The sequence below is a fragment of the Cygnus atratus genome, chromosome 26, assembly GCF_013377495.2.
Source record: "Cygnus atratus isolate AKBS03 ecotype Queensland, Australia chromosome 26, CAtr_DNAZoo_HiC_assembly, whole genome shotgun sequence".
Lineage (NCBI taxonomy): Eukaryota > Metazoa > Chordata > Aves > Anseriformes > Anatidae > Cygnus > Cygnus atratus.
In genome coordinates, this window is record NC_066387.1 from 2,034,559 (window position 1) to 2,055,743 (window position 21,185).

The 21,185-nt window shown below is 45.0% G+C and overlaps 1 protein-coding gene across 1 annotated transcript in view; it reads right to left on the minus strand.

The window, feature by feature from the left end:
- Window positions 1–5,976: 5,976 nt before the first annotated feature.
- Window positions 5,977–21,185, minus strand: part of INSR (insulin receptor) — a 51,595-nt gene continuing 36,386 nt past the window's right edge. The window contains exons 7-21 of the mRNA XM_035567709.2: window positions 20,548–20,674; window positions 19,658–19,908; window positions 19,108–19,275; window positions 18,177–18,378; window positions 13,261–13,532; window positions 12,910–13,052; window positions 11,845–12,004; window positions 11,397–11,496; window positions 11,066–11,133; window positions 10,636–10,865; window positions 10,170–10,280; window positions 9,933–10,092; window positions 8,973–9,102; window positions 8,610–8,744; window positions 5,977–6,914 (exon numbers count right to left, since the gene is read on the minus strand). Of these exons, the coding sequence (XP_035423602.1) occupies window positions 6,560–6,914; window positions 8,610–8,744; window positions 8,973–9,102; window positions 9,933–10,092; window positions 10,170–10,280; window positions 10,636–10,865; window positions 11,066–11,133; window positions 11,397–11,496; window positions 11,845–12,004; window positions 12,910–13,052; window positions 13,261–13,532; window positions 18,177–18,378; window positions 19,108–19,275; window positions 19,658–19,908; window positions 20,548–20,674 (2,612 nt within the window). The 3' untranslated portion in view covers window positions 5,977–6,559. The remainder of the gene's footprint in view (window positions 6,915–8,609; window positions 8,745–8,972; window positions 9,103–9,932; window positions 10,093–10,169; window positions 10,281–10,635; window positions 10,866–11,065; window positions 11,134–11,396; window positions 11,497–11,844; window positions 12,005–12,909; window positions 13,053–13,260; window positions 13,533–18,176; window positions 18,379–19,107; window positions 19,276–19,657; window positions 19,909–20,547; window positions 20,675–21,185) is intronic.

Consider the following 21,185-nt stretch of genomic DNA (forward strand, 5'->3'; position numbering starts at 1 on the left):
TTCATTTTGCAACTGAAAGTATTGCTTATTCCAAGATATGAATTTAATGCTTTCTCTGTGGTAAAGCAGCATTCAGTGCTGCACAGACAGCAGACACAAAATGAGCAGTTATTCTTGGATAATTTATTCAGAAATTTAATATAAACAGTTAATTGTTCAATATTCTGACACACAGCGAGAGTTTTTTCTTAATGCTCAAAGATATTTTCTGTACATGTCACTGCTTGGCTCTTACATACGAAAACATTGAAAAAAATAAATCAAGGGGGAGTTTTTTCTTTTTTTTTCTCCTTTTTTTTTTTTATAAGAAAAAATCATGGCACATTTGATCCTTTATTTCAAACAAGAGGTATCTGCAATACTGGAACCTTAGATATGCAGAGAGAAAGGTGGGAGCAGCAAGTTTAAACAAGAAAAAAAAAAAAAGACCTCACAGAACATCACTTAGCATGTAACTGAAACTGCCTCTAGTCCAGTTAAGGTGCAAGCAGACCAGCATTTGCTTTTGGCTGCGTTTGATCAAGCCGATGCCCAGGACCCCATCCACAAAGCTCCTCAAACACAAGCCACTGTTTTGACACTCTAGGAACAAAACCATTGTGCGAACTAAAGCAAAAGGTGAGGGGTTTCCTTTTTAAATAGCGTTCTGTCTTTTCAAATTTAGAAGTGACTTTTCTAAGATCACCAGCAGCCAGTTTCCATTGGACCCGGTAATGGGAGAAGTATCTGGAAACCAAGACGGCCGCAGCGTTACCGGATGCTGCTGGGGGGACTCGGAGGAAGAGGAGAGCTTTGGGAACAAGCCCAGCTCAGACGCCAGCTCTTGGGCAACTGAGAGCCCAGCGAACCCAAGCCGTGCTTTCCGCCGCCAGGACTGCAAAGCAGCCCCTCGGCAGCACAGAGCAAGAGCCTGAGCGGCGTCGCCAGGACTCGGCTAAGCAGGTGAGCCTGGGCCCACCATTAAACCGTGCTGATGGTCCTCCTTGGATGCCAGGACTGCCCCGGTGCCACTGTCAGACCCCGCTCCCCCAGGGGCTCCTGGGCTGGGGAGAAGCAAGCGCCGAGCACCATCAGCTGGAGCAGCAGAGCTCACAACAAAACTACCGCCACAAACACAACCTGGTGCCCACTGCAAACGTGTTGGCAAAAAACGTAACTACGCCGTAGGAGTTAATACTAACTTTATTATACAATATTTAAAAAGTCATTTCTCTACCTGTCCCCTTATAGCTTGCATTGTGCTGCAGTTAATTTGCTGAACCTGCACGAATAAGTGCTTACTTCTGAGAAGGACAAGCAATTTAATCTTAAAAAGAAATACACATTTAATGACAGCAGATTTGATAAAAATGGTAGTTTTCTAATTGCTTTTAAATAGTCAGATTCCTCCAAAAGTCAATCGCACTACTGGCTTCACTCTTGTGATACTCGTAGCAAGGCAAGCCAGAACAGAACAGGCTGAACACGTTAATGCTCTTACACCAACATTCACGTACAGCATCCAAGCAGAGTTAACACAGAGCCAAGCAGAAGGTAATAAAAAGGCCAAATTCAATTAAGTTCATACAAACGCTAAACTAATCTCGCTTTGAATTTCACGTATTTCTGAAGCAACTACTTCGCGATTCCAATCCATTCAGCAGCTCCTTTCCCAGGACTGCGCGCAGGGGAGCTACGAGGGGCATCGGCTGCTCCGCGGAGGGGAAGGGGCTCCTGGCACGGCCGTGCCCGCCGGCTCCGCGCATCTTCGTGTGAGAAGCGGCAGCTTTGAGGGAGGCAAGGACACAGCCGGAGGACCGGAGGGTGTTCTGCAGTTTCTTGCTTACTCTGCTCTTACTCCACAGTCTCTGAACCGATCACACGTGGATCACGGGAGCACCTGGCACGGCTGTCAGAGTAAGGCTTTATGGCACAAAGATACTTCACGTTCTGACTTGAAAAATGAGGTTCCAGTCTCGGTATCAGGAATCGCTGCTAGCAATGAAGGGCCCGGAGAACCTCAGGGTCCGTCTTCGTATCACAGTGATGTTAAGAGGGAACTGGATTGCCTCTCTCCCTCCCCTAAAACGGAGGCTCAAGAAAAACTGACGCAGCACCCTTCTTGCTCCTGTCTTTTCCTATTTGCCTTCATCTCTTTTAGGTCAATAACAGAGTCAGCAACTTTGAGATTTTTCCAAAGAGATACCAACGCTATACGCAACAAACCAAAATTAAGCAAAGTGTCCCATTACTATAATACAAGTTTAGGAGGAAAGAGATACACTACCCATAAATTAAGAGTACCCTTTAGCAACCTAGGAGCAGCCTCTTCCCAACCAACACAGCTGCTTTATGATCTGCACAGAATATCCTCCTCGCAGCTTGGTCTATTTCCTATCACGTTTCCCAACCCAGTGCTGGCACAGAGTTCATGTTATAAGCTCTTCTATTTTACAACACAACAGAGTATTTACAAGCCGCCAAGAGACGTGTTTTTAACCTAGCAGGCAAGCTTTGCAATGCTGCACTGTACTGCAAGAGAAGTACCAGATTTGCAAGAGGTGTTCAGGAAGTGGCGATAGAATTTAACGTGCAAACGTTTCTGAGAAACCTCTCCAGTCTCGTGCTTCAAACATCTGCTCAAAGAAAACACAGCAGAGCACAGAAAGCTGTTTCTTATGCTTCCTGCTTCACCAGCTTTAGAAACAGCGAGGCTCTGGCTGCTCGTTGGTACCCCTCCCTGTCCCCAGACTGCACACAGGAGGCTACAGCTGCTCCACAACACGCGCCAGGGTCTGCCCCGCTACTCGGTGCTGTGAGTGGGAAGTTCTCTGCCTGCACAGGGCAGGATCCGACCCCAGCAAACGCTACCTGAAGGCCAGTGGAGCTGCCCTCCTCCAGCCATCCCACCTGCGCTCCTGCCTGGCTCCTCCTCACTGCTGCGCAGCAGTGGGTGCCTGTGCTTCCGCTGCAGCTGCGGCGCTCTTGCCCCGATAAGGATCTCGCTGGAGCACGCAGCAGCAGCTCCCCAGGCGAAGGCACAGCACCTGCTGCGCTGCTCCCCTTCCTGGACACAGGACCGCAGCCGCACCGCACACAGGTTTCATCTGGCACACGCAGTCTCAACTTGTACGCAACCCCTGGCGTTGCCGATCCAAGCGCGGGACTTGCGCATCCCCGGGGTAGGGAAGGATTTCCCAGCAAGAGAGCAAAGTGGTGGCTGAGGGCTGAAAGTAAAGGATTTTCCTCATTCAGAGCTGGGCTTTATGGATGACGCCCATTCACTCCTCCTAATTCTGTAGCTGAGCGTAATCTCCAACAGCCATGAGTGGCAACTGCTAGCGTCATGTGTTTGTTTTCAGAAGGGACTAGCTTTGGGGAAAAATGATATCCTTACTGCTGGTACCACACGCCTTTCCTCGCCCTTGGCACACTGTAGAGAGGATGACTGGAGTAATCTTTATGCACAGTATTGGATATAAACAACTGCTCCCTTCGGTGCAGAGCGATGATGACAACACGACCCACGTGAACGGACTGCCTGTCCGCAAAGTGAAACACACAATCCCTTGTTCAGTGATCCGAGTGTTGCAAATCATGCGTACTCACAGGGCCAACCAATATCAACTAAATTTAAAAGCCAGACCCAATACTAGGTTCCAATGTTTGTTTATATAAAGGATCTTCTATTCCCACAGTTATGATTGCTGCAATTTAAAATGTTATCAAAACATCGGCACGTGGGAAGGGCTGGTTTCAGGAGGTCACGTCCAAGCAGCAGAGCTCCTGGGTAGCAGCGCACAGTGAGGGCAGTGACCACGACACCCAAACCCAACTCCAACAATGAGGGCTGGGCACAGGCCCTAGTCCCCACTGGCATCTACAGCTCCAGCAGGATGCTGTCTCCTCCTTTTAAACTTTTTAGTTCACAAAGTCCAAACATTTAAATGGGTCTTTTTTTTTTTTTTTTATCGCAACAGAACGAGGAAGATGATATCAGAGTATCAGATCCAAATTTGCTATCGTGTATTTGGAGCTGGAAGTAGTTTCCTTTGGTCACTACTACTCAGAATAGTGATAAACGGTGATGAGCTGCTCTCCTACCCATTCCCTTCAGTGAATGGTCCCAAGTATTGGAAACAGCTGATATTGATTTTCCCTGATCCACAATAGGTCCAGACCAGAATATTTAAACAGGTTTAGAGGTGCGCAGTATTAAAAATATCCTTAAGAAACACTGAGGTAGACTGCACCAGAACAGGACAAAAATAATCCCACCACATCCACCTGCCAAGATTTTACGGACACAAATTTACATGTTCTGCGTGTTTAAGAAAACGATTTTTTTTGTTGCCTTTTTTTTTTTTTTTTTTTACAGTGTTCTATATATTAAAATAAATAAAAAATTTCTAATAAGAAAAACTTCTCTTCCTTAGAAAAGTGTGAGAATATGTCTTCTTTCCTGCAGTGTAGTATAGAGCTGCTAAACAGTTACTACTTCGTAAAGCAGAAGAAATGTAAACGAGGCCTTTTCAAACTGAAGGTTCTTACCCATGCCTGTACTAGGTGCTTTCCCCCTAACTCCGCGAGCAACCACTGCCCTCTGCCTTCCACCCTCGGCCCAGGGGCCACCACCCCATGGTGCCGCAGCCGAGCAGAGCTGCAAGAGGCGCCTCCTGCAGACCCCGGCCCCTTCCAGTCCCTCACGGGGAGGAGGCAGCAGCACAAACCAAAAGCCACGCTGCGGCCTGGTGCCCCTGCTCCCACCGAGTCAGGACCTTGTTTTTTCCCAGGAGAGCGAGCAAAGTGGCCCTTGGACTTCTCCAGGAGGAAGAGCGGAGGTCTGAGCAATCTCTCCCCTTGTAAAACCACCTCCTGCATGAAACGGCCTGCGACGTCGATCTTCTTCAGTTCTCGCTTTAGCACTTCTCCCTGCCAGCACACTCCCTCATTGCAACGAGACACGCTTAGTTTCACAATGGTTTTCTAACATCTTGTGCTTAGCAGCTCTGTCTTTATGCAAACAGCAGCAAAACAAAGCACGGTCCAAGAGACGAAGGCTGACATCCTGAAGAGCTGAAAGCAGTGGCTCACGCACGTGCCCTGGGAGAGGCGCAGGGATCTCAGGAACACATCGGAGGCCCGCAGGCAGCACGAGGCCGGATGCCTGAGCAGCAGCAGACAGGCAGCGGGGAGCTGACCACAGTCACATTCAGCTTCTGCTTCACGTGGAGAGCCAAGAGCCCTGCGCTTGCCTCCCTTCAGCTGGGCTTTAGTGTCTTTTTTTCGGTTAGAGTTCTTGCTCGGCCTCTCTGACCGCTTCTCCTGTGGCACAACGCGCGTGGAGGCAATGCAAGGGACGCGAGGGCAAACACGAAGCAGGACCCCGCAGCGGGACGTTCTGGTGTCCTTTGGCCCCCAACGACCAAGGTAAGTCCCAACTACTTTGTCCCAGGGCTTCGAGTGGAGCCAGCTGACTGCATTGTATAAATCTCGAAACTGTTTTATAAAGCCTTGTCAAGTATAAACTTAACATGTGCTTCATAGCTCCTAAAAGGGTAATCAGCTAAAATTAGTTCATTCTGAAATCTTTGGACCACTTTAAGACCAAACAATCCCCCAAATTCTCCCCTCCCCGAAAGGACCATAAACAGTCAATAATTTATATGAAGTTAGAATTTAAACTAAAGACATTTTAAATATATTACAACAAACAATATATATACTCAATGCTGTAAGGACAGAAAACTCGGTATCTCAGGTCAGGGGACTCCTACTTTGTTTGGTCTTGAAAGTACCCATAAATCTCAGATTTCTGCTCCTTTGGCTCCCAGCACATTTTCCTCATTTGTTAATGAGAGAAAACCTACTCCCAAGAGTCCTCAGTATAAAAATAATCTGTTTAGGATTCAGTCACTCCAGGGAAATGGGATAAAGATAAGTACACACTTCCGAGAAGAGGAAAGCTTCTGTGAGAACATACAAAACTTATGTACAAAAAAGAAGTGTATATTTTGCTATACATATACACCCCACATATATATACTGCACACACGCACGCACACGCACGCACCCCCGGGGTTTAACCCATTTAAAAAGTATGAAAGCAGCAGCTATTGGTCAATCTGAGGATCTGGCGCGTCTGACTGATGTGTTAAATCCTTCAGCTGTAGTGAAGAGTATGCCTGAAAGCCTGGAATTCTACTGGAAATGCTTTTGTCCTGCAGAAGTTTTGTTCCGCACCGTTACGCTGTAGCTCAGATACCAGCAAATTTCACGTCTTTTGTTGGCAAACGTGGATGCTCCTCCTCTAGTTTAACTTACACGGTCGCTTCCTGTTTTGAAACCATGGTTACAGAAAGGACAGCAGCCATGGAAACCTTTTCCATTTATGTTCACAGATAAGTCCACTGACAACCAGTCAACTTGGCAAAAAAAAAAAAAAAGTATTAATCATAAGATGATTAAAAATCTGAAGAGTCTGTAGATGTGTGTCATACACTGTGGCAGCAATAACAAGAGTCCTGAGATTTGTGGAGGGGGAAAAAGCAGACACAACCCTTGGGCCAAACAGGAAGCGTTAGGAAGGACTTGATCGGGGCATGGAGAGAATCCGCCCGTTTTTCTTGCCACCGTTCATGTGAGTGTAAGGTATGTGCTCTTCATAGTTCCCCTTGAGGGCCATGGAGGGTCCATTGTCCCGCCCCAGGACTTTGTCCCTCTGCGTGTACGAGGAGGGATCGAGGGGAATGCTCTCCATGTTCTCGAAGTCCATCTCGTACTCCTCCGTTTCCAGAGGTTTGTTCTCCTCACTGTAGAAGAACGAGACCTCGTGGAAGCTGGGGTGCAAGTCCTCCTTCAGCATCTCGATGATCTCAATGAAGGTGGGGCGCATTTTGGGGTTGTATTGCCAACACATCTGCATCAGGCTGTGCCTAGTTGAGGACAAATGAGTCAGGGACAGGAAAAAGACAATTCCACATAAGCAGAGCTGGCACAGGCCGGGACTGGTATCCATGTCAGACCACCCAACACACATGCTACTCCTCTGAACCCCACGTTCCCACCCAAACTGAGCTGTTTGTTCTCTTCCCGTCTCCATTTTTGCCTCTAGATCCTCGCACTGCTTTTTCTCTATTTCTGTCTAGATCAAAAATTCCTTCCAATTCCTTCAATTGTTCTTAACTCGGCTTCCGAAGGAAACAAGGCTGCAGTTCACGTACTTTGTGAATGTGCGCACGCACTTATAGCTGTCTCACAATTCTTTAATTCATTCAATTTTAATTTTAACTCAGCCTGAAAGATAACAAGTTCCTTACACTTCAAGGAAAATAGCAGGCTGTGCAGAAGACAAAGGTCTTGTAAACAACCCACCCGAAAGAAAGGCTGCAGCAAGATGTCATATGTTATCATACACCATGAAGAAAGAACTTACACATCTCCTAGGTACAAAAAAACGTTTCAAACTGGAGTTTGTAACTGGCCACAAGAGACAACTGTCCAGGACAGCAGGCTTTTTTCACAAGGATACTCACAAAACATGTTTATTTTTTGAGTCTGGAAGTGCTGTTTTGGCCAGCAGTGGGCTGGCGTAAGAAGTTACTGGAAACAGGGAGTTACTATTGGCGTTCCCGTTTCCAACCAGGGCTCCTTCCCCTCACCTCTGCATGCTGCTTCAGCGGTGGCTCCTTACAACCCTCTACCAAAACACCCTAGCTCAGGTTGAACACTCAGTAACAGGATTTATTTTTTTTAATTACTCTGAAGCAGCTTAGGAAGCATCTGGCTATGCAGCCGCGCTGGCAGGTCTGAGGATGCAGTAACCTCCAAACCATGACCATCATGAGCAGCTGCGGACATTAACCCTTAACCATGGTACAGGAGAACGTCTGGCTTCAGTCTGTAATCCTCTTTGCGAGGTGTTTTGCGCTCTGTCTCTACACAGTGCCCTCTTTTCTCCCTAAACTTGCAGGCAGCCTAGACTTGTACTTTAAGTGGGAAAGGAGGCTGCAGGAGACATGAAAAGGCCTCGGACACGATAAGCAGCTCAGGGCTCAGCAGAGCATTCTCCTACCTCTCCCTCCTCATTAGTCATAAACTGGATTTCTGAAAATCAGCAGTGAAGAGTTGCTGTAATTCTCAAGACTATTTATGTAGTACGGAGAGATGAATTAAAGAAAACCTCAGCAGATGTGGGATTAACAAGCTGCTCTCCAGTCTTTAGAGCCCCAGGGATGCAGACTGTGGCCAGGCTCTGCCCTGTGACACGAGCCAACGGCCATCCACTAGCCTATAGTGGAGGAAAAGCATTGTGTTTGGGACTATTGACACAGTGCTTACTTGTACTTTTCCTGTGCTTTGTATTTCATTCTCTTGAATCTGCACACGTGGTGTAGGTTCCAGGTTGTTTAATTCCCCCTTCTAGCGGAATAGGCCAGTCTCTAGCTTTAATTCTCGGTTCACTAAGGATGCATTGGTTTAATTTCTGTGAGAGGTAGCTCACTAAATTCTGCTTTGTTCCTCCCCAGGAGAGAAGTGGTTCAGAAATGCCATACGTGGGGCCAGCTGTGTTGCCCACACTTTAGATAAGGAGTGCAGCTTGGTCGGCTGGCACCCACTTTGCTACTTACAGCCTCTCTGGGCAGTTGTCCGGCTGATCCAGGTATCCTCCATCCATTACAAACTTTAGCACCTGTTCGTTGGAGAGTCCCTGGTACGGCTGCTCTGCTAAACTGCTTATTTCCCAAAGGACAACACCAAATGACCTAAGAAAGAAACAAGACTCCTGGTGAGAAACATTCTGAAGATCTGCAAGTGATAGCCTTATTTTGGAGAACACATACTTTAAAAGAATACTACTATATTTTTAAGAGGGTTTCAAAACAATGTTGTGTTTTGTCTGTACTCGGAAGAAGTCAGCAACTCACAGTGTAAACAACATGCATTAAAACAGTGAGCTCTTGATTCATCTGGGATTGCAGAGTACAACTTACCACACATCTGAGTAAGTAGTGAAAACACCATCCTTTAACGATTCGGGTGCCATCCAGCGCACAGGCAGAAGTCCTTTGCCTCCCTTACGGTAATAATCCGTCTCGTAGATATCTCTGGTCATGCCAAAGTCTGAGAAAAGCAATTGGGATGTGTTAAATGTTTCTCCTTCCATGCTGCTTTTACTGTGCAACATCTCTAGATGAGTGTTTCCTTCCTTTGACGCCAGGCTATTTTCATACACCCAGTAAGCCTCCTATGCAACTTCCAGCAATTTGTCACCTTGTGATTAACATTCAAAACACTTTCCTTTTTCCTGCATTTTTTCTTCTGTGAACTACTACAGAGCTGTGATAGAGACTCCAGAGTTGCAATTTTTAGTGACAGCTTCTATTCTAAACATTATTTTTATTCATCTCCTTTAAGTAAAACAGAGCTGTCTTTGCCCTTAAATCCCACTGCCTTGGCTTTAAGTCCAAAGAGGTCTGAAAAACCACCAAGCCTTGAGGTTTCAGTGTATTTTTACATTTTGTATTTACTTACTTCTAAATGGATTTGGGTTAAAAACTGTTTCTTGTGGAAGACGAATGACTTTTAAAAGGAACCTGACCTAGTGACAGGATTAGCAAAGCTTGGTTTGTTGTGCCCAACACCTTCTTTGTCATAATACTCATGAAAGCAAAGAACAGTGAGATAACCCCAGGCAGCTTATGCTGAAAAGGCAATAAACTTTTTGGATAGAGGTCTGAGTACAGAGATGATTAGAAAAGTTTCTCTGGCTTTAAGGGAGAGAATTTTCTTACTGAAGTCCATACAATTCTTTTACAAGGAAGAATAACAGGAAAGTTCGCTGCATTTCCAAAGGGAGCCAGTGGAAATCACCTGTGTTTGCTGCATTGCTCTTGGGTTTCACACATGTAAGTATGACCCACAGAATTATCTTCTGACCACATACTACATACCTCCAATTTTTACAGTGAAGTCCTCTGCAACCATACAGTTACGAGCTGCAAGATCTCTGTGAACAAATTTTTTGGCATTCAGATAGGCCATACCATCAGCGATCTCTGCAGCCATCTGGATCATTTCTCTCAGCGTTGGCGGTGGACGACCAGGGTTATTCTACGATAAACAAACAAGTATTAAAAAGCAAATCTAGTTAGCCTGTTACACATATACTGCCTCTCTCCTGTCTGTACCTCAGCATCAGGTCTCAAAGAGCGAAGGTAGCTTTTCAAATCTCCATGTGCCATCAACTCCATGACCACCAGCGTAGGTTGTCCTTTTGAAACCACCCCGAGGAGGCGAACCTGGAAAATAAATGAGACTTTCCCTCAAGGTTGTGTCCAAGCACACTGGGCAGAGTCCAGCTATGAGAACCGAGTGTTATAACAAAGCCAACACACCCTGAACAAGAGCTTGGAACAGCACCACAAAGCCACTTAAGGCTGAGAAGTTTTGAAAGAGCAAAAGTGAAATGATGCAAGCAGATTCATGCATTCTATAAAATCTGACAAGTAAAGATCCCAGCTCTTTTGATCAACTGCTTCTGCAGAAAGGCTGCTTTTGTAGGCTGAACACCACGCTTTGAAAGCATTAGAGAAATATTAGTTATGTGATGAGACTTTCACTTGCTAATCATCTGAGGCAGCCAGCGATGCTTACCACATGATGGCAGCTGAACCCTTTCATCACAGAAGCTTCATTTAAGAACTCGATGCGCTCGCGGAGGCTGGCTGATTCGTTAACGGTTTTCACAGCTACTCGAGTCTCTGGCTCTCCCTTCACGATGTCCTTGGCGATTCCTTCATACACCATGCCAAAGGAGCCCTGTCCCAGCTCTCGGAGGAGAGTGATCTTCTCTCGTGGAACCTCCCATTCATCAGGGACATAGACTGTCAAACAGAGGGAGACGTTTCTGAATTGAGCAACCATCTTTCAAAAGCCATTTCTGCAGTACAACTGCCACAGGATATTGTGGTATAGAAAGACAACCAGAAAAACTCCATAAAGAAAAAGCCAGCGCCGTACTGTTGCACTGTCTGAATGACTACACAAGAAATAAGGCACAGAAGAAAGCCCCCACTGCTCTCACCATCACTGGCGCTGAGATACTCGGGGTTAGAAGATGCGTAGAGTGGCCCAGTTGGTCCTTCGGTTTGTCTGAAAGGGATACACAAATTCTTTAGCACATTTGCAGCTTTTGACACATTAGAAATGAAGGCAGTTTGATTAATTCCCGAAGCGTGCAATAAATAGCGACTATCCCAATTTCCAAAGGCATAAAAAATATTTCCTAAACTAAACTAATGTTATAATCATTATCTAAATTAGAAAATAAACAGAATTACTTCCAACAAATGAAGAAAACCTTTACATAAAAGTTTTGCTTGTTCTGGTAAAAAATGATGTGAACTTGCACTCACCTCTTTTTCACAAGAACATAAGCAGCTCCAATAATTCCAGCAATTATTATGGCAAAAATAATCGGAACAATTATAACAGCAATATTAGGCTGAGCATTCACTAAGAGAGAAAGAGAGAGAGAATTGGAGGTATTACACAGGTCTCAAAATCCAAATCTCTTCCTGCATAAGATCTCTTCCTTGAATAAACAAGAAAGAACAGGAACCCAGAGGCTGCTTCAGGTAGAGAATGCAGGGCTGCTCCGAACAAGAACTCAAACTGCTGTTCAACAGCTAATGTTAAGAAAATGGACACATTCCTAATTCCAGTTTATGGAAAACAGATGTATAGGTAAATGTTTCATGCCCCTCTACAGGTCTCCGTGCACTCCTTGCTAAGCCCCACCATCTTCCAACTGTAATCTGGGTTCCGATCAAAAAGATGATGTTGAAGAAACAAAGAACTCACAATAATCAGCCACATAGAAATAGGTAGGTTCTGTCCATGAGCCATTTCCAGCCAGCGATGTAGCTCGTATACGGACACTGTAGTTTCCAGGCTGCAGTCCACGCAGTTTGCAGCCCTGCTCGCTGGCAAAGTGCTTACGGGAAACGCAGTAGTGTGCTTCCTGCAGGAGGAGGGAAGGGGAAGGCTGTGTTACGCTACCTCTGCAACAACCTCGAGCTCCGTAACAGCACGCTAGGATTTCTTCCTCACCTCCTTGACTGGCAAATGTATACAAATAGGGTTTTCACATGCTCGGGTCTTTTCCAAGATAGTGGTTTGTCCTGGATTTGCATTTTATAGTTTAGAGTAGTTCAGATTACACACAGCATATGCCATTTGCTGTACTAGAACTCAGCCCTGAAATCTGACCTCGGCTGGCAAGCCCTCCTGCCCACACGGCACTGGCATGCTGCGCAGGCACTAGGGCTGCTCACAGGCTCTCCTGCTGCTCAGAGCTTTAACTTCTCTAAGCAATTTACATTTACATGTATGCTTTCTGTCCTTCTGTGAAATAAAATTCCTAAAAATGCCCATGCAGAAAGTTAGCAAATCAGATACTGGAACAACAGGCACTGTAGAGGGAGATTTTTATTTCTCAGCATTACCACAGGTAGACCTCCAGAGAATAAAATTCACTAGCAACGTTTTATTTCACTTTGGTTCATGCAAAAGGAAACCAGAATGGACAGAATACTGTAAGCACTAGGGCTACTAAAAACTGAACGAGGGCTCCCAAGGACTCCCAAGGGTTATTGTCTTGCAGCAATAAACAAATACAGAGCCGTACCCAGAGCTATACCTAAACTAACAAATACACAGCCACGTCCTGCGAGGGCACGGGAGGTATCATGCCAACGCAAAAGAACGCAGGGAAAGGCAGAAAGGTCTCTACAAGTCCAGCCTCCAGCTGCTATCTTTCAGCAGCCTCCCCAGTACCACCGCTACCACAGCTTATAATAAGAGGCACTGAAGCACAGAGCTACTTCTCCAAACTTGCTGTGTTAAGGAAGAAGCAGAAATTCTCACCTCTGTCTCCCCAAGACGTCCGTAATTCACTTCATAAAGCACAATAAGACCGTTTGGCTCCTTTGGTTCCTGCCACTTCAAGTGCACAGTATTTTTTTCAACCAGTTCATGGGTAACTGGACCAACGATGTCATCAGCCTTAGCTAAAACCAAAGTCGTGATTAATAATAGTTTTATTTCATGTCTTTCGCAAAATGCAGAACCGACAATACTTCATCCATCATCTTTTCCTACCAGGACATAAAGAGAGCACAGTCCGTGATGTTTCTGCAAAGCAGCTGGCTCTCATGGGAAAAGCAGTATTTTGAAAACAGCCATCAACCCCGAGCAAAGCTCAGGAAGCTTAATTACCTTCTGGCATGGTCCTGGCACTGACATACGCTGCAACGCTGCATCGAGATTCCTGAGCGTCGTGGTTACAAGCGTGGAGCTCAATACGATACCCTGTGAAATGCCGCAGGCCTGAGATAACCAAAGACTCCTTAAACTTAACTTTTTCAAAAGGTTTCTGTTCCTCTGCATTCTCGGATGCAGCTGCAGAAGAGTTTGGAGAGGATGCAATGGTGGGTATCACCACGGTGGCATTTGCTACAGAGCCGAGGTCTCTTCGTTTTCTTGACGGCCTATTAAATAATACATTATAATGTTACTTGTTATATCCAATATAAATGCATTCACCTGAAAAGAAATAGTTAAAATGGGAGAGCTCAGAGTGCAATCGAAAACTCAAATTCAAGACTCGTATTTGCAATACAAGAAAGAAATTCCAATGCACACGGCTTTTCAGAATTATGTATCCCTGAGATGATTTCCCTGCACAACTGTGTACAGGAAAAAAATCCAAGCCTAAGGTATTTGCTTGGGAATTCAAATTCTCCTAGACCTTCTCAGCAGAATAGAGCTCTAGCAGGCTGCCTCGTGGATGCCTTGTACACAGTGTTGCAATGCTTGGGAGTTCATCTCCTACACATTCTAGCTTTGAACAAATGAGGTCATATCACAGCCCCCAACTCTGATGACCTTGGATGTTCCACATATTCCGAGTGTCATAAATTTGCATTTATAAAGCGTAAGACCAGTTTCACAGCTCACTGGAATACATCTGCTGCTTTGAACCCTAATTCTGAACTTATCTATTTCAACAGATAATTTTAACCTTTTCCCGAGAGACCAAATTTATTACGATCTTTTCAGCAGGCGCATTTAAGACACACGGATTCAGCCTACAAATTAGCTGTGCTGTTTTGTTAACCAAATATTGCTTCTCAAATTATTGCACTTCAGTCTGAAAATCAATTTTTTGCTGCTGTAAAAATAGAATCGGCCCTGTGATCTTGTCAACTCCCCTGTTTGCAAGTGAGTGCCACTAGCCAACTTTAATGTCAGATTTCATCAGTAAATACACAGGAACAGTTCAACAGAATTAAAAACCGTTCAGAATTTAATTCCTTGGGAACAAAAGGAACAAGAATCAAAACAAAACTCCTGCCACACATCCACCGCTAGGAATTCCAGGTTGGGAACCAACCAACACGGTGAATCAGTAACAGTATTTAGTTACACAAAAGGAATTAATGCCATTTGAAAACAGAGCGGTGTATTTTAAGGGGATGATGATCTTTGTTTGTGTGTGCGTGTGTGTGCAGCTATTAAAGGGTACAAAGAGTGACCTGAACTGAACCCACACTTGAGGCATCTCCAGTCTCTAAAAATGTAACAAGCTGTTGAAGCAAATCTGTGCTGCTGAACTGAACTTTCCACTGCCACCCTCTGACTACCGGGCAAATGATTGGCGCAGTACAGCTACAGCAGGTGACTGCGCAGGCCGGGTCTTCGTCTGCAACCCTCAGTCCCACTTCCTGATGTTACTTATGCTCAAACAGCGAATGCAACCAGCTGGAAAGCTGATTTTAAGATTTCCTCAAACTAAACATTGGGTTGGACACAACGACGTAAGCACATTCGTCCACCTGATGAAAAAATGGGATGCCAAATGGCAGGTTTGGCAAAGCACATTCCAGCTTTTCGTTTTCTCTTCCCCTAATTACTAATTAACCCCAGAGACATCATTTTGGAGTTGCTGTTATCTCAGCCTGTGCATTGTTCTGAACAGTGTCCCCTAACAATGGGGCAGAGTTCAGAGACCCAGGTCTGGGTCACGCCACCTCCCTCCCTTGTAAGCAATCTTTACAGTCAACCAGAATCTTGTTTGGACTTAAAAACAAAGATGCACGCCAATGTTTACAAAGTGTGGATTCAGCTGTTCCTCATGTTCAAGAGAATTTTGTTTTTCACAAGTAAACCAGTAATTTGACTACTGATGCAACACAGAGTAAAATACAAGAATAACTTCTTTCTCTGGTAACAGAAAGCAAGAAAAGCTTTTGAAGCTGTAAACACAATCTTCCTATATTTATTATCCTAGATTTGCAGCAATTTTCTTGCCAAAACCGTTGTATTTTCAAACAATTGATGCCTTCCCTAGCTGTTCCAGTGCAACTTCCATTGTGACTCATGGCCATTTCAGCAGCTCCAACGACCTTCCCTGCAAAACGCCTGGACTCCGTTTCCTTCTCCTCCTACCGTCAGAGACCATCAGCACGTGTGAGGGCTTCTGGTTCAGGGAAGGATGAAGTGAGAACTCATCACATGCAATATGAGGTGAGCTGAGGGATTTTAAAAATGCATTAGCTAGCTCAAACCAAGTTTTTCCACACACCTGAAACTGGCACAGGCTGTCATTGCTGCTGCAAGAACAGCTTGCCTGTCTTCCCCCTTGTGCTGGCACAAACATTTATGTATTTGTCTACACAATTAATTGGATTGGACTGGGAAACTAGAAAAAGAAGTTGCTTTTAATGTGAGTCATTTCTCAGACCTGTAGCCCACTAGTGTGTGTAATGACATGAGCGTGTGTGTGACAGAGAGAGAGAGAGACAGAAGGACAGAGACAGAGAGAAGGGTGAGACTGCTGCTGCAGTAGCGATGGTTGAGAGTGTACATGAGAACACATCCTGAATAGCAGCCATTTACCTCCCCTCTGCCTCTCAGGACTTTTATTACTTTTGAAATCTCTCCATGCTTTCCACAGAGTCATGGAGCAGTTGAGGTTGCAAGGCACCTCCCGAGATCATCCAACCCAAGCCCCTGCACAAAGCAGGGGCAGCTAGAGCAGGTTGCTCAGGACCACATCCAGCTGGGTTCTGAGTACCTCCAAGGACTGAGACTCCACAACCTCCCTGGGCAACCTGCTCCAGCGTTCAACCCCCCTTTTGCTCCAATCTGTGCAAAACTTGTTCCGATATAAGAGCAAATAACACAGGAAAGAAGAAACAACGCATCAGCTTCTGATGGCCACTTTGTCCAGCTACAAAGGGAGGTTGCAAAGCACGTGGCGTGAAGATACCCACTAGCTCCGACTAGGAATGTGCCTATGGCAAGAAATGTTTAGATACTTCTAGTTTGCCTTGCCAGTGCCAGGGCAAATCAGCCCACAAGACTTGAGACAGTATCTCCTGGAGCAGCTAGTTAGCTGTGCACATGGGGAAGGAACGACTTCTGTGATTTCCAGCAAGGTTCTGAGAAAGTCAGGTGAGATCAGACCTGGACCAAAGCAGGGCACGGCAGATCTGCGGGACAGCCTCGTACTGGCTGGATACTGCACAGGGATCCAATGGCTGGGAACAGGACAGAAGGGGAAAAATGGTACGTGGAAGACAAGGAGGCAACACGTAGGGGGAGTCATTTCTCAACTGCGGTCTTCTGCACCCTGCCATCTTCTGTTCTCTGCTGGCCTCGTCTCTGAGGTTCTTCCCTGCGACCAGCAGAAGGCTTCTCATCTCAAGGGGTGTCTGCACAGCACCTCGAGAGAGCCTGAAACTATCAGAAGCATCATAAAAGAGAACCTGAAGTAAAACACACTTCACGCTCAGTTGCCAGGCTCTAGACAGGCTGCCCTTTGAACAGGCAATAGACACAATATTTACAGGAAAATTCTAATTTCTGTTGCCACGGCCTGAAACTTGCCAGAGAAGAGAGGATGCACGTCAGCAGGACAGTATCTTTACTGCTCACTTATAACAGAAGGGGTTTGTGCTAAAAAGATTAATTAGCCTAGGGGAAGTAGAGATTTCTTCCTTAGCAGACTGACAAGGTGGCACATCCTGGTGATTGGTTTCTTCCTAAAATACATACCCCAGAAACTGGCCTGAGAAGCATCCTGGGCTGGCTGCACAATAAAATAAAAATAAAATCAAATAAAAACAGGAAAAGGAAAAAGAGGAAAAAAAAGTAATCAGATTGTCAGTATTGTTTGCCTACATCAAGAGGAGTTTGGCTTTTGTACATGGCTCGTTTCTCCTCTGCTTTTAAAGATGGTGTGTCCTGCCAGCACTTTGCACACTGAAACTTGTCCTGATCAGCACTAAAAGCAAAGAAACAGCAAACAGAGTGACTCTGCACAAACTTCCACGTGACAACTGCAGGCATCAAATCGGACTCCCAAAGAAGAGACACTGTCTACAATTCACTCAGTAATACAAAAACACTCACTGAAGAAAGGTAGCTTTTGTCAAGCAGCTGCAAGTAAATTTTAATAGCTAAGGGCAGGAAGCAGAGACCAAATTTAGAGCACAAAATACATGACAGTGAAGAGGGTAAATCATTACAGCCTAACCTGATTCCCAGTGCTTCCTCTGTAAGTTGCATATGAAGTGTGAAGACATTCAACACCACTTAATGTGACACTGTGTGTGCCATTCAAAACAGGACATTCACCACCCACAGCAGTTGCATTCCTCATGGTATTGGAGGTATTTCCCAGACTAAGTGCAAGGAAGACCGCAAATACCGCGCTAAAGGACAAGGCTGTGGCATGGTAAACTTCTCTTTTTCTTTTCCTTTCTTTTCAACTGGATGAAAAGCTAGATCATGAAATTTTAAGACAAAAAAAATGGCTATTTTTGGCCTCACACTAGGTTAAGTGAGCTACAGGGTTTTAGCTATTTGTTGAGGATTCTCCCTTTATTCTCAAGCTGAAGAGAATTCATGGATAGGAAATAGAGAAGAATCTTCCAAATCTGTAATAACATCAGTTGTAGGTGCTCAGCTCTCACCAGCCTCCGACACACATTCAGCTGGACTGGACAGTCCCATGGAAGCCCAGACAGACTGGCAATGTGGCCGTGCCCAGCCCAGTACTTCTGTTTAGTAACCAATTACACTTCCCTACCCCAAACTACGTGGGCAGTAAGTTTTGCTATTCATACCTGGGGACGAAAACCTCATTGTGAAGGTAGTTCTCGAACGTCTTGCGGAAAGCAGACTCTTCCAGCTCCTTTTGTATTTGAGAGTCTGTTTTAGGACAGGAACAACACTCTCCGCTGACATCCTCGTTTTCACTTTGATTATACTTCTGAGGGTCTTCAGATTCAAAAGGAGGAGACCATGTCCTTGAGGGCAGTTTTAATCCTACGGACAAAACAATTTTACTATCACTCATGCTTGGCATGCCAGAAGCAGATGTTTGATCTTAGCAAGATCCAAAACTAGAGTACACAGGATTCATAGCACATTTAGGCCTCCCACGGTCTCATATCTAGGGTCGAGCAGCTTTCCCTCTCTTACAACAGGGCCTTGATTCAACACTATGCTAGCTCTGAAATGAAGCTCAAATGCTGCTGTCGCCAGAGTTCTACCCCTCTTTACCTCAGCTTGGGTAACACAGAGCTGCGGAGAGTCTGAGAGTCCTCAGTGAAACTCTGGATCCTGAAATAATTCCAAAACCTAAGGCACAAGACGCCTTCAAAAATGAACTTGGCCACTGATCTGCAGAAACACTGCAGTATTTTACTTTACTGTCTCCATAGCTGTTATTAAACTGGTTTACTCAGTTTAAAAAGAACAAGCGCAGAAGGGAGATGCCCAAATAAAAAAAATACATATATTTGATTACTTTATGAAAAAATGGTTTTGGAGATCGTTTGCATGTGACTTGGCAATAGTGACTAATGTATAATGTGACTGAACCGTGGGAGAACGCAGCTACATGGCAGCCTGTTTCTTGAACTTATTTCAGAACAGCAAAATTAGGCATCCTGAGCACCTCCAGGGTGTGTGAAAATTCTCCATACAATGCTGAGATAGCTCCACCATCTGGAAGGCTTGAAAGAAGGGCACAGAGCAAGAAGTGGAACTCACCCTTTAGGCAGTAATCGAGTTCATACAGCTCACTGTCTTCGGCCTGCTGCTGCCAGAACACCAGGTAGTGCGTGATGTTCCCGTTGGGCTCTGAGGGTGGCTTCCACTTCAGAATGATTTGGGATGAAGAGTTGGAAACAGATATCGGATCTAACGGAACTGATGGAACTGTGTGGGTGGAAAAGAGACAGAGGTCACTTCCAGTGCTCTGAGAGAGCTCGACAAGCACAGGCAAGTTTCCATTTCCCCAGGAACAAGCAGCGCTCTCCATAGTAGGCCCACTGACACCCAACAGTCCTGCAGCAGGGCACACGATTGTGCACACAACCCCTACACACAGCCACACGGAACAAGTGCACACCAGCACCCTCTCCCCATCCAGGGAAGCATACAGTCTTCCATTTCTTTAGGAATACCGTCCCACAAACGTAGAGTAGCAATGTCAGGAGAAAGTTTCACAGATATGGGACTACTGTGACTACCAGCCAGAAGACAGAAGGTCTGACTTGCTTTAATATTTGCAGTGCAACATTAAATTAACGATACTGACCAGTAGCATTGGTCTGGACGTAGATGATTTCACTCTTTGCACCGTATGTCCTTCGTTCATCTGAGAAGGTGACCAGGGTTTTAACAAACACAGCATATTGTGTCCATGGCTTTAAGCCCCTCAGAAGCCAGCCTGGCTGGGCCTGCGCTTTGGGTTCATTTGATCGTGGCGGTGGGTCAACATCCACGACTGTCCAGCTATTTGACCCACAAGCATCTTGTCCATCAAACTCTGTCACATTTTGGTATGGACTTAAAAAAAAAAAAAAAAAGCCTCAAATTAACAGAATCCCATTTTCGAGCTTTCAGAAACATCATTTCTAAAGATATCCATGAAAGTTATAATCCCTTACACCTTACAGAAAGTCTGATCATCTCTCCTGTGTATTCTGAAAATAAAGCACAGACGCCTTTGTAACCCAGCCTCCTAACAGCATAACAGCTCCACAGACAATCCATACAACTAAATCTCAGCTGATTATTTTCAGCCTCATAGAAACCAGTTTGGTAACCTTGATTTTTAAAAGACTGTTTCCTACTTAAACGGGAATATATGCCTCATCATCCTATGGAGATAGTGGGGAGATAGATAGAGCATGCAAGTCTAGAACAGTTGGAACAACTGATGTTAGGGTTGCTCTTAAGTGAGCAATTTTGACTATATACAGCTAAGTTAAGTTAGGGAACTTAATGAGCATTTATATAAAAGGGTAACATCAGAAACTTAAGTGTAGTGTCTGTGACTGTCTGGCTCCTAATTAGCTATGACCACAGCAGTCTTAATATCTACTCTTCAGTGCCAGCTGTTGTTTGTAGAAGCCCAGCATGGCTATTGTTTTGTAGCCCAACCATGGGTTACTGGAGCTACCCTCTCCTTAAGCTGCCACTTACGCTTCTTTGTAAAAAAGCATAAATCCCAGAAGATCACGGAAATCAGGAGGCCAGTATGGCTCCCACTTCAGCAGGATCTTGTCGTGAGATGTTCTAATAGAAGAAAATTTCAGCAATTCATTTTCACCTGTAACAAAAGAGAAAGGACAATCATTTTGTTAATGCTAAAAAACAGTTTTCTGTTTTTCATTATTTTAGAAGTTTCTGTTCTCCACAGTAAATATGAGAACCTTGGCTTTGAGAACTACTCATTAAAAACTTATCTTACTTCAACGTTATTCCTGCCTTAAGCCAGGGGTTGGAATAGATGACCTCCCAAGGTTTCTGCCAGCTTCATTTTTTCTATGATTTTATGAAAATAAACCCGTAAAGAGTTTAACTAAAAGCTAGAAAGTGGAAATCTAAAGGAAATACATTTTTAAATTAATGACAATATATACAGCTGAACCCAGCAACACAGTTTGCATAGTTTTTGTAGGCACTGCCTTCAGAATGAGTGAATTCTCAGCCTTGCCCGGGAGTAGCACGGTCCCTTCGCAAACAGGAGCGAAGGACAACAAACAGTTGCAGGAGGGTGGAGTTTTGATTCTCAAGGGAAGCATTACGATATGGTATGTCCAAACAGCCCAAGAAGTACA